Genomic DNA, 12,823 nt, shown 5'->3' with positions numbered 1-12,823 from the left:
TTTAATATCGATAATATCGACGTGTTTTTCAAGTATCCTTTTGACTTACTTTTAATTTATTTCCATAAATATTTTGTTATATACATTTATTTTAATGGAACAACCTAATATTGGATGCCCATCCAATTTTGCAGTGCATTTCGATATATTTATGATATTTTAGCACTTTGGTCACTCTGATTTCGATTTTTAGTGATGCAAGTTTTACTCAGAATAAAATTTTTCGAAATAAAATAATATATGTATATGTAATATATAGTTTTATATGTCTCGTATTGCCCTTTATTAAATCTGTATAGTATAAAAAATATATTTTATATTTTTATAACTAATTTTTTTAACAAAATTTATAACTTACAAAAACACAATTTTATTTGAACATAATAATTATTCAAAAACGTTGTTAAAGGAGCCGATGATTTGCAAAACATCGATAGACACCAAAACAGATATCGAGAAATATCGACAAAGAACCATCGATGGCAGATGCATCGATGTTTTTTTACATCACTATTGTACACGCGATTTAGGCAGCAAAAACGTACAAAAGCGAGTGATCAAATTGTGCCAGTGATACCGCCGCCCGCGGTCGCGAAACGAATCGATTGCAGAAGTGCGACAAACAGCGCCGCGAAAGGAAAACAACCGTTGAAACATTCTCCCAAAAAAGGAGGAAAAAATCGCAAGTTGTTGTTGCCGTTGCTGCTGAAAAAGAACGAGAGAGAGTGAGAGAGGGCGCTGCGTGTATGCCTGTGTGTGTGTTTGTGTGGGGGTGAGGATGTCTCTCTCTAATGCACAGTGACTGTGTTTTCCTTTTTTCGATTTCGTTTTTGTGCTCCCCCCCGACAAACAAAAAAAGTCCAAGCGATCCGTTATTTTTGCAAGTGTAAAGTTTACAGTGTATGTGTGCCGCCGAACAACAACAACACCAGCAACAAAACAACAAACAGGGCGCACAGCAAAACAATTCACACACACGCACCCTCCCCCGCCAGCGTGCGCTTGTGTGTGTGTGTGAGAGAGAGGGAGTGAGAGAAAAATCGAAGAAGTGCTGGCCAAAAGCGAAAAAAAATTAAACAAATACCAAAATCCAACAATACCAGCAACTAACTATCAAAAATCGGACCAAATCCAGTCGACATAATGTCCACCATTGAGTTCGAGACGATCGGCAGTCGGCTGCAATCCTTGGAGGCGAAGCTCCAGGCGCAGAATGAGTCCCACGACCAGATCGTCCTTTCCGGTGCGCGCGGACCAGGCGTTTCCGGTTCCGTTCCGTCTGCCCGCGTTCCGCCCCTGGTGACATCCGCATCAGCAGCCACATCCGCCGCCCACGCACCGACCCTGGGCACAGGTTCCGTTTCCGGATCGGGAATCAGCATAGCCCAGCGGCCGGCACCTCCAGTTCCTCATGCGACGCCCTTTGCCAGCGCCAGCACCTCGTCATCCTCATCCGCATCCGCATTTGCATCCGCAGCACCGGCGACGGGCGCCTTCGGTGGAACATACACCCCGCCCACAACCAGAGTGCCGCGAGCCACGCCCACACTGCCCATGCGTAAGTACTATATTCCAAAATTCCAAAATATCGAAAATTGATGAGGATTACCATATATGGCTTATCTATGCTCAAATCCCAACTAGATTTACAAGGGAATACTTAAAAACTCTATATGTAATGATAGCTTATCAAACTGCAGACTATAACTCATACTTTTCCAACTGGACTTTTCCGAAACTCAATCAGAATTTTCCGTTTCTCATAGTTCTCCACTTTTGAGAGTAAAGCATTGTCCAAAAACTGTTTTGCCCGCCAAAAACGTGCCCTAAATTCTGAAAAAAGGCACAAATTAGTTTCCAAGTAGGTGCCAAGCCCACAAAAAGCATTTTCGATATTATTTCGCAGAAAGATCAATGTATTATCGGTCGACCTTTAAACAGGTGAATTCTTTATAGATCCTCTGTGACAGGTGCGGATTTAGAGACAACACTTTTTTGACCGCAACTGTAGACAGTTTGTTAAGTGGTAATAAAAGAGGGCCGAGAAAAATCGTGATCCCCAAAAATGGTCACCTAAAATCTTTATACACATGTATACCGAACCGCCAACCGCAAGCCACAAAACCATCTTTTGTCCGCATTTGTGTAAATATTTTGTTAATAAATTGTCATTGCCCAATAAGCTCCGTATATGCATTTGTGTGAGTGTGTGTGCTTAAATTGTGATAAGAGGAGTGCTCTTTTCTTGGCTTTTACCAGTGCTATTGCTATTTGGGTTTACTTTGGAGCACTTGGATACTGGATACCGCCAACAAAGGGCAAACGCTATCGATTCCCCCGGACTGCATAACAGCTGCTCATAATCCCCCATTCCAGCACCTCAGCACACCCAGCACCCCATCAACCCCGTAACTTCCCCGCTTTTCCCCTCGATTTCCCGTTCTGTTTTTCCGATTGCATAGATAAGACAGGCCAAGTGCGAAAGCCAAAAGCGAACCCAACTTGTTTTCGGCCTTTTGTTGGGCCCAAAAAAAAAAGGAAAAGAAAACCAAATCTACAGTGGTATTAACAGCTGTGCACAATGTCAATTTATTTTCGCCTCGATTAGATTAACAGTTCCTGGTACCATAACTGTTTTCCATGAACTCCAGAAAATGTCTAATGGGTTTTTGAATAATCGAATACATTTTGAGTCGATTAGATTACTGTTTAATAGTTTCCATGAATTTTAAAGTATTAAAACTTTACCTATTCAGCATTTGAATAAATTTTATAGTTAATAATAGTCCTTTATTTCTATTTAATTGGTACAAATGTAGATTTTTTTCAATACTTTGGCAATAGTTTCATGCATTCGATGCTGTTATTTTGGCCGCAATTGTGAGTCCCTTTCTTTCTCCTTTTCCACCCTTTTGTCATACATTTATGTTTTGTGTGCTGTTTTGCATATTTATACCCGTTACTCGTAGAGTAAAAGGGTATACTAGATTCGTTGAAAAGTATGTAACAGGCAGAAGGAAGCGTTTCCGACCATATAAAGTATATATATTCTTGATCAGGATCAATAGCCGAGTCGATTTGGCCATGTCCGTCTGTCCGTCCGTCTGTCCGTCTGTCCGTCTGTCCGTCCGTCCGTCTGTCCGTCTGTCCGTCTGTCTGTCCGTATGAACGTCGAGATCTCAGGAACTACAAAAGCTAGAAAGTTGAGATTAAGTATACAGACTCCAGGGACATAGACGCAGCGCAAGTTTGTCGAATAATGCTGCCACGCCCACTCTAACGCCCACAAACCGCCCAAAACTGCGACGCCCACACTTTTGAAAAATGTTTTAATATTTTTTCATTTTTGTATTGGTCTTGTAAATTTCTATCGATTTGCAAAAAAACTTTTTGCCACGCCCACTCTAACGCCCACAAACCGCCCAAAACTGTCACGCCCACACTTTTGAAAAATGTTTTAATATTTCTTCATTTTTGTATTGGTCTTGAAAATTTCTATCGATTTGCAAAAAAACTTTTTGCCACGCCCACTCTAACGCCCACAAACCGCCCAAAGCTGCCACGCCCACACTTTTGAAAAATGTTTTGATATTTTTTCATTTTTGTATTAGTCTTGTAAATTTCTATCTATTTGCCAAAAAACTTTTGGCCACGCCCACTCAAACGCCCACAAACCGCCAAAAACTGTCCTTCGCACTTACACTAGCTGAGTAACGGGTATCAGATAGTAAGAAACGTTCTGCCACGCCCACTATAACGCCTACAAACCGCCAAAAACTTTAAGACTCTCCTTTTTCCTTCCACTAGCTGAGTAACGGGTATCAGATAGTCGGGGAACTCGACTATAGCGTTCTCTCTTGTTTTCTTATTGGATTTTCATCAGCCATCAAGTGTTGTTATTTATTTACTTGCATATTTATTTACTCTTTGCATGTGTGCGTCTCTCTGCTCGCTTATTTTTTCGCTCTCCTCTTCTCTCTCGCTCTCTGCCATTGGTTACTTTTTGGCATTTCCGGAGTAATGTCTTGATATGCCCGTTACTGTTGTTTTCATTTTTTGGGCCTCGCATATTCCCCGTCGTCCGCCGCCCCTCCGCCCTTGCCCACACTCATCGGACATTCTGCCGTGTCTCCTCTTTCGCATGTTTACAAATAGCGTTATTTTTTATGACTTGCTGTTGTTGTAGTTGCTAATTGTTGAATTGAATTGCTGCCAGGGCAAAAAAAAACTTCGCAAACAAAAACAAAATCGCTCTCATTCGCTCTTCCTCTTCGTGCTCACACATGCACACACACACAGGCACGCACACGCACGATGGCACAGTGGGCAGCATTCGTTGATTGATTAGTGGCCCATGGTAAAGCAATTAGAATTTATTGAAAATATTTCAAAGGATTAGATTTTTGGTATAGCAATTGAGAGATGGAGTTCTGAAAGATATGCAACACATTGTTCCACTTTAATAATTCATTTAATTGTTCATTTGCAGTAAGTAAAGGATTAAGGATTTTAGGGTTAAATTCATACATTCTTATCACTAATAACATATTACTAATTTCAATTGTCTATCTTACAGTTTCTAGCGGACCCGGTGGCGGACTGAATCGGACGCGGCCAGTGATACTTCCGCTGCCCACGCCGCCGCATCAACCGGTTTCGGAAACGGACAAGAAGCTGAAGATCATCATGGAGCAGACCGGCAAGCTGAACATCAACGGGCGGCAGTATCCGACGGACATCAATGACCTCAAGCACCTGGGCGACCTGGGCAACGGGACCAGTGGCAATGTGGTGAAGATGCTGCACCTGTCCAGCAACACGATCATCGCCGTAAAGCAGATGCGTCGCACTGGCAACGCGGAGGAGAACAAGCGCATCCTGATGGATCTGGATGTGGTGCTCAAGTCGCATGACTGCAAGTATATTGTCAAGTGCCTTGGCTGTTTCGTTCGCGATCCGGATGTGTGGATCTGCATGGAGCTGATGTCCATGTGCTTTGACAAGCTGCTCAAGCTCTCCAAGAAACCGGTGCCGGAACAAATTCTGGGCAAGGTCACAGTGGCGGTAAGTTCTTGAGTGCCTCTATAGCCTCTCCACAAAACGTGACTTAATACGTATCCATCCCATTTGTAGACGGTCAACGCATTGTCCTATCTGAAGGACAAGCACGGGGTCATCCATCGAGATGTGAAGCCCTCGAACATTCTGATCGACGAGCGCGGGAACATCAAGCTCTGTGATTTCGGGATCAGCGGTCGCCTGGTGGACTCCAAGGCCAACACTCGATCCGCCGGCTGTGCAGCCTACATGGCGGTGAGTATATAGAGCAGTGGGGCTATGGTAGGGAAAACTGCACTAGACAGATCGTAGATTAATTGAGAACGTTGTGTGTATTGTAACAACTCATTAGATTTCTTGGAAAATGTATAGGTTTGTTGATTACCTGATTGGTGTCATGACTTAATTTATTTAAATATTGAACGTGTTTGTAGGGAAATTCCAAGCTTGGCAATGCAAGCCATAAATTTGAGATAATTGAAGCGTAAACTAAGCTTTTAATCAATAAGTACTTGGAATACATGTGACCTATTTGATCCACGATTCATCTAGTTCCGCAAACACCTACCTAGAATGCCCTATATAGAATAATAATCAATACAATCAATTGAATTTTAAAGCCGGAACGCATCGACCCCAAGAAACCAAAGTACGACATTCGCGCTGATGTGTGGTCACTGGGCATAACGCTGGTGGAGCTGGCCACCGCGCGATCCCCGTACGAGGGATGCAACACGGACTTCGAGGTGCTCACCAAGGTGCTGGACTCGGAGCCGCCGTGTTTGCCATACGGCGAGGGCTACAACTTTAGTCAGCAGTTCCGCGATTTCGTCATCAAGTGGTGGGTGATCCTACTTCCTTATAGCTTTGCTACTTGTACAGAATCCTATGATTAACATGATTATTCGTTTGCTTACAGCCTCACAAAGAACCATCAGGATCGACCCAAGTATCCGGAGCTTCTGGCCCAGCCCTTCATCCGGACTTATGAAATAGCCAAAGTAGATGTGCCCAATTGGTTTCAGAGCATCAAGGATAACCGGCTGCGTGCCGCCAATGGCGATCCAACGCTCCAGAGGTGAGCCCATCCGGTGATCTATGCCAGATCCTCCAGCATTATTCCCACGACCCGTCCGCTATTCCCGGCTGATGATGTGTTGTGCCTGTTGTGGATGTGTGTGAATAGTGGGTGTGTGTGTGTGTGAGAGATAGTGCGGAGCGCTTTGTATTTTCCACACTTTTCCGTTTCCATTTCCGTTTCCCAATTTTCCGTTCTTTGTTCTTCGCTTTAACGTGCTTCTCCAGTTCAACAGGTAGGAGAGGATTCAAGAAGATTCAAGAGGATTCCGTAGGATGGTTTCCTAAACTCGCTGTTTTGCGCTAGCCAACTAATTTCAACTGCTTGTTCCTCAACTTGTTTCATATTCCTAATTTATTTTACTCTTGTTTTTTATCTCTTTAATTTTCTCTGGTGAGGCTAATTAACATTATAAATTTACGCTTAGCTCCTCCATTGCTATACCTATCCCTTTTCGGCATGTTTAGCTTTTTTGTTTCATTTAATACACATTAAGAAAGCAAGTTCACTTATAAAATTAACTACAATCTTACAAAATTTAGCTAGCAATTAGATACGAGTTTGTTGTGCTAGATCAAATGCTCTTTCCAAAGCTATTTAGTAAGTAAACAGTTTTAATGTTAATTTGAACCAAAAGTTAATTCAAATGTAGAACTAAAATTGACAGCTTTCTAATGAAACTTTTTACACCAATTGCAAATCTTAGAACTTACACATTTGTGATCTTTGGAAAGAGCATGTAATCCCTAGTCCCTTTGTAGTCTGCTGTCCACGTAACTATCCGTCTATCTTTACCCACTTGGACCCTGTACTTAATTTAGGACGAACCTAAAGTGTATTATGAAATAATTATAAACATTTTGATGTAATTCTCCTTTTTTTTCTTTGCGTTTAATTGACATTTTTAATTTGAGTGTGTGTGTGCGACGTTTTTATTTTCCTTTTTCATCTTTTTTATTACCATTTTTTGTAGGTTACCTAATTCCTAATACCATTTCTTAAACAATAATGACAAACAATGAAGAAAACCAATAAACATAATCTAACAAAAAATAAAAGCAAACGAAATAGAAGAAGACAAACTATAAACAAAAACCAAACATTAAAACCTATCGACATAAACTGAAAAACTGAAAAACTGCAAAACTGAAAAACAAAACAAAAGCATTCAAGTAAAACTTGCAACCATCAACTCTATATACAGATATATAAACCTAAATATATATATATATTTACCTATATATAATGATAATGCCAACCAAACATAACTACTCAAAAAACTATAAAAACTCCTCCCAATTAAAAGTAAAATTCAGTAAGTACGACGAGTTTATTATTCTTATTATTAGCCTTCTAATTATGTTTTTCACTAGTTAAGTGTAATTGTTAATCGTTGTAAACACGCCCATGCTCTGCTAACTTTTATTATACTTATGATTTAATGCTTCTTTAATGGACTTTTGTTAATAATGTTAATGTTTCCGTTTATTTTCGCATGTTCTTGTCTGAATCTGGGCTTGGCTTTTGGCATTGGTTTCTTTATTTATTTAATTTATATTTTGTTTATTTACCCATCTAGAAATGCTCATACACCAGAAAAGGTAATTTGACACTGATTATTTACTATGCTTTATTGTATTACTGATCGGCTTTAAGTTCATTTCATTTGGTCATGCGTCGCTGAAATTTCTCACAGTTTTTCACATATCATGCTTTTCCTTTGCGAAAATATAGGATAGCTCCTAAAATAACTATTTAGTGCTTTTTAGAATGAATTTTGATATAGATAAATTATGCTTGCTGTTTTAAAATTTGAAGAACATCATTACAACCTAAATGTTGACAGAAACAAAGTAAAGTATAAATTTGCAGCTTGATTAGTTTGAACAGTTTAAGTTTAATCAAAGCTTAAGGCTCTCTTAAGTTTTCTAAAACTTTGAATTTTGTTTGCAATTTCGAAAGGTGTTTTCTCAAACATTTTGTGCGCTTTTTCTATAATTCACATTTGTTTTTGTTTTTTTGGAAAATGTTATCTTAGGAAGACATCATAAGCAGAGATCCTTTAATTCTGCGCCATCTGCGGCCATCTTTCGCTTTCGCTCCCTTTGGCATTTACCTGTGTTTTCCACCTGTCGCTTACCCAAAAGAACACACCACATACACCCAACACACACTCATCAACTTGTATATATATGCAAAACATACACACACACACCGAGACACATTCAAAATGCGATTACAGCTCATATAAATGTTTTAGATATGTTGCATTGGCGCCGTCAATCTATTTAAATGTACCCTACAAACCCACCAGATCCCGGATATCCTGAAGATCCCTCAAAATCCTTGATATACTCTAATTACCCCAATGAATCCCCTCCAAGAACAGAAACCTTCTTTCTGCCACTGGCGTACATTTGAGTGTGCTCTCATTACTGGTCATGTAGCCACCGAGAATGCGTTGATCTCAAAACGAATCAATCGTCAATTTGCAGGGCAACGGCGACTGGAAGTGTTGTCGGTTCTGGTGCTGGATCTCTAGCCGGATCAGGATGCGCAGGTGGAGCTGTAAAGTATGGTAGGGCGACGCCGTATGCGGGACAGAGTCCCACAAATCCGCAGAAGACAATAAAACCCACTCAGATACCGAGTTACCAGCAGCAACAGTCGCAGTATTTCATGCAATCAGCCACACAACTACCTCAAACAACAACCACAACACCGACGGCAACGACAAACTGTTTCGGCAGTAGCAGCGGAAACGGAAATGGCAGAGGAAATGGCAGCGGCGGAAGCGGAAATGGTAGTGGAAGCAGCAGCAGTGCCAGTCCTCTATCGCCGCCAAGCGCCGGAATCGGCGATCTTAATCGGCTTTATCGCAAATCGCCGTTCATGCAGCGAAAACTGAGCAACGGATCCCATCATCCGCACTACAAATACAACGACGAGAGCCCCAAGAAGGAGTCCATGTTCAGTAGCATCGGTGAGTTTGCCTGCATAGGTTCGAAGTATACACTTTCAACTCTCATTTATTTCAGGTCAATCGATTCTACGCAATCTGACAACATCGCCCTTCAGCCAAAAGAAACACAATTCAGCAGCAGCGACTGCAACAACAATACCACTGCCGCACAACAACCAAACATTGATCACGGATGCAGCAGCACCAGCAGCAGCAACAGCAACAGCAGCAGCAGTAGCAGCAACAGCAACAACACCGCCAAATATTGCAGCTACAGCGATGACGACAACGCCAACGACCACGCCCACTTGGCGCCTGCCAGCGGAAAATTCCCAAGCCTACGACAGCTGTGATAGTAGTAGTAATGCGACGACGACGACCTTGAACTTGGCCCTCTCCTCACCCTCCCCCTCGTTGCCGCGCAAGCAATTCCCCACAGAATCGCCGACCCTGCAACTTACAAGTCAGCAGCAGCAACCACAGCGATTGCAGCCGGGCAATCAGAGCCCCATAGGTAATCCCATCTACCATGTGCTGGGCTATACATAAACTAACATTTCAATTTGCTTCGATTTGCAGTGCTGCAGCGCTTCTACCACCAGCAGAACCAGCTGCGCGAGAAGGAGGCGGCCGAGCGGTATCAGCAGCAGCAGCAGCAGCAGCAGCAGCAGCGCCAGCAGCCGCCCGTGGGAGTGACCAGCACGAATCCGTTTCACAGCAACTATGTGCCGCCGCCGCCATCCACGCACTCCACCTCTAGTCAGTCCTCCACGCAGTCGACGTGTTCGCAAATCGCCATTAATCCCGCCAGCATATCACCATCGTCTGGTTCTGGAACGGCGGGTTTGGGATTGGGATCAGCAACAGGAACAGGAACAGGAACAGGAACTGGAACGGGATTGGGTGCAGCTGGTCACTTTGGAACGGGCGGCACTGGCGAGCAGTTGCAGTACCAGCCACTGCCTATCGCCGCCGAGGCAACGGGTGCCAGTCCCACGCTCCAGCCCAGATCGCCGGAACAGCAGTCGGATTATGGTGGAAGCGGCAACATGGTGGCCAGCAAGCTGAGCAAGCTGTACGCACGCCGACCGCTCTTGGGCCAGAGCTCCAGCAGCGGAGCGAGCAATAGCAGCCTGGATGGTTGCAGTCGGGAGCAACACGATGCCGGTGAGCCATCAATGCATTCCTAATTGGTCTACAAACTCAGAAATCAAATCATAACAATCATTATTCTTTATTCTTAAACCGAAGCTTTTCAAAAACCTTTCTTAAAAGGTGATTTTATTTCTGAGTCCATCATCGCTCTTTTGATTTCGCTTTACACGCTGCTATGTTGCTCTTGTATTTATACATTTTCTATTTCCATTTCCATTTCCGTTTCGTTTTTCTCTTCGTTTTCCGCACACCGCACCACAAACCGTACTCTGCACCACTGCACTGCATCACCATCAACATGAAACCACGTACTCATAATCCAACATCACTCAATTCATCAAAACAAAAATGCGAACCAACCGAACAGGCTGGTTCAACACACTGGCCGGTGCCATGAAGCGACAGTTTGCCACCTATGTTAAAACCCAATTGAATTCCACAGCCACGTCGCCGGTGGCGTCCGGCATGGACCGGGATCAGGAGCCAGTGCATCCGCAGCCGCCGGCGTACAGAAGCGTCGTGAGTAACGGCGGTAGCGGTGGCAAGTCCTACTACTATCGCACCCTATCGGCGGCCAGCAGCAGTAGTAATACCAGCCAGAGCACCTCGCCCACGACGGAACCACTGCCCGGTGGCGGCACCAGTAGCTTCCTGCGTCGCTACGCCAGCAGCGGGCCGGGAATGGGCGGCGGTGGTGGTAGCATCAGCACGCCGCCCAGTCCGCATATCTTGGCCGGATTGGATCGCAGGCATCGAAGTCCAGATCCGCCGCCACGCTACAATCGTGGACAGTCGCCGCTGTTGCTGCGAAAGAATCTGCTGGAGCTGAGTGGCCAGCCGCCCGGCTCACCGCTGCTGCACCGCAGGTTAGTACTCCATACTCCAAGCTATCCTGCTCTAAATCGTGCTAATTGTCGCCTCTCCCACTCACTTTCAGATACGTTTCGGCCTCGCCGCCGCTACCGCCACCGCGTCGAGGTTCTGAAAGCGTGCCGGGATCACCGCAGCATTTCCGCACTCGCATCCACTATACACCCGAGCCCCAGAGACGCATCTACCGTACGATAGATCAATGAGTAGCGCTGCAAATCATGGTCATGTGATGTTGGTATGGCTTCGATGACGATGCCGCCGACGCTGCTGTTCACGACGACGACGATCAGATGGAGGAGCAGGTGGGTCTAATGGAGCCCATTTCCCTGCCCGTCTCGTCAGCAGCCGGCGACTCGCTGTCGATGCCGGCGTATACAGGTGGCCACCAGGGCACTAGGTCGTTCGGTGCTGACCGGCGGATCGGCGGTCGTCGGACGTGTTCGGCCAGCGGATCGTATGCCAGCTTGTATACGGATAGGGACAAATGGCCAGGAGGAGGATCGTCAGGTGCGGGCGCATCGGGTGCATCGACGACCAGAGCTGGATATCCGTGGACATGTGATTGATGACAAACGAAAGTGTTCAAATTCTTATACGTTTAAGTGCTTGAGCCTCAGCGGCGATTCATCTGTATCCGCAACTGCTAGGCACTTCGTTTCGTTGCGCAGCTCCAATTGTACATAGACATATATCTTTAGGGATCTATATAGACACATCCGATAATAGTGCAATAGTTGAAAGCAATTCTGTTCGCCCAACACCCGCCCCCTGTATCCAAGTCTATTCTATTCTATTCTATCTATTCTATATGTCCCTGTATCTGTATCTGTATCTTTATCTGTATCTGTGTCTGTATCTCCTTCAATGGTAACTCTGTAATCAAAAGTTTACACTTTACACAACGTAAATTATTTAACCGTAGCTCTAAAATGAATATGAAACAAAATAGCTAAATCGAAAGGGGAAAATCCAACAGAAAGAATGAGAAATTCAAATGATTTGTAGCTTTGTATATAGAGAGGAGGCGAAGTGCAAAATGTCGTTGCATTTGCTGTTTTGCAATTTGTTTTAGTTTATACATTTCATTAAACAACAACTTGTATGCTGAGTGGAAGGGAAACCAACAACAAACAACCACATTAGCAATGGAATTATTGTACTGATTATTATAATTGTTTAATTTATTATGTAAGCGGCAACAAGCAACAATTCAAATTCAATTCTCGTTTTGTTTTTCATTTCAAAAAGGGTGGAAAGAGGATTCGTTTTTCTTTCAGAATGGCCATGAAAATCACAGATACGTGGATATAAAACAAAACGATCAGAAACACAACATATTTGGAATTGATGTAATTAATAAATCAAATACTTTGTATAGCTTCAGAAGTACAAGCCAAATAGCTTTCCATTCTTCTAGTTTCTATAGTTTCCACCCTCCTATTTATATTTAAAAAAAAAAATAAAAGAAACGAAAAACAATAAACTAATAAAACGCAAATGAAAGTCGGTGTTTCAACTATGTATAATAAAAAGGCGGTTTTGATATGTATTTTTTTTGAAAGTTTTTATTGAATTTTTTCCTGTTATGCTTGGCTGTGGCAATTACAACATTTATTTAGCTTTATTCCGCATTCAATTGAGTTTGGTTTTTCGATTAAACAAATGTCTTATGTGGTTTTCATTTGCATTTGGTATAT

General features: G+C 43.3%; 1 protein-coding gene across 3 annotated transcripts; it reads left to right on the top strand.

The window, feature by feature from the left end:
• The first annotated feature begins 496 nt into the window (after positions 1-496).
• LOC6524560 (dual specificity mitogen-activated protein kinase kinase hemipterous) lies at positions 497-12,675 on the top strand. 3 transcript variants are annotated; one of them, XM_015190270.3, is made up of 10 exons: positions 497-1,558; positions 4,577-5,064; positions 5,134-5,313; positions 5,679-5,899; positions 5,978-6,136; positions 8,632-9,119; positions 9,175-9,612; positions 9,678-10,265; positions 10,621-11,119; positions 11,191-12,675. In XM_015190270.3, the coding sequence occupies exons 1-10, from the start codon at positions 1,144-1,146 to the stop codon at positions 11,327-11,329; spliced, it is 3,615 nt and encodes a 1,204-aa protein (XP_015045756.1). In that variant the 5' UTR covers positions 497-1,143; the 3' UTR covers positions 11,330-12,675. The 3 variants fall into 3 exon arrangements, 2 of the variants coding, with proteins under 2 accessions (XP_015045756.1, XP_039233808.1); XM_039377874.2 differs by having other exon boundaries at positions 498-1,558; positions 10,696-11,119; XR_006245083.1 differs by lacking the exons at positions 9,175-9,612; positions 9,678-10,265; positions 10,621-11,119; positions 11,191-12,675 and adding exons at positions 7,110-7,451; positions 7,716-7,737 and having other exon boundaries at positions 498-1,558; positions 8,632-8,749.
• The last annotated feature ends 148 nt before the right edge of the window (positions 12,676-12,823 follow it).

The sequence above is a fragment of the Drosophila yakuba genome, chromosome X (genome assembly GCF_016746365.2).
Source record: "Drosophila yakuba strain Tai18E2 chromosome X, Prin_Dyak_Tai18E2_2.1, whole genome shotgun sequence".
Taxonomy (NCBI): domain Eukaryota; kingdom Metazoa; phylum Arthropoda; class Insecta; order Diptera; family Drosophilidae; genus Drosophila; species Drosophila yakuba.
The sequence above is the reverse complement of the archived record's forward strand: the minus strand, read 5'-3'. Positions and strand labels throughout refer to the sequence as shown.

What these genes read in the sequence shown, in the direction of transcription:
- LOC6524560 (XM_015190270.3), top strand. Translation starts at nt 1,144, where the DNA reads ATGTCCACCATTGAGTTCGAGACGATCGGCAGTCGGCTGCAATCCTTG. An exon ending in TGGGCAAGGTCACAGTGGCG is followed by an intron (nt 5,065 to 5,133) that starts GTAAGTTCTTGA and finishes TCCCATTTGTAG; the next exon opens with ACGGTCAACGCATTGTCCTA. An exon ending in GCTGTGCAGCCTACATGGCG is followed by an intron (nt 5,314 to 5,678) that starts GTGAGTATATAG and finishes TGAATTTTAAAG; the next exon opens with CCGGAACGCATCGACCCCAA.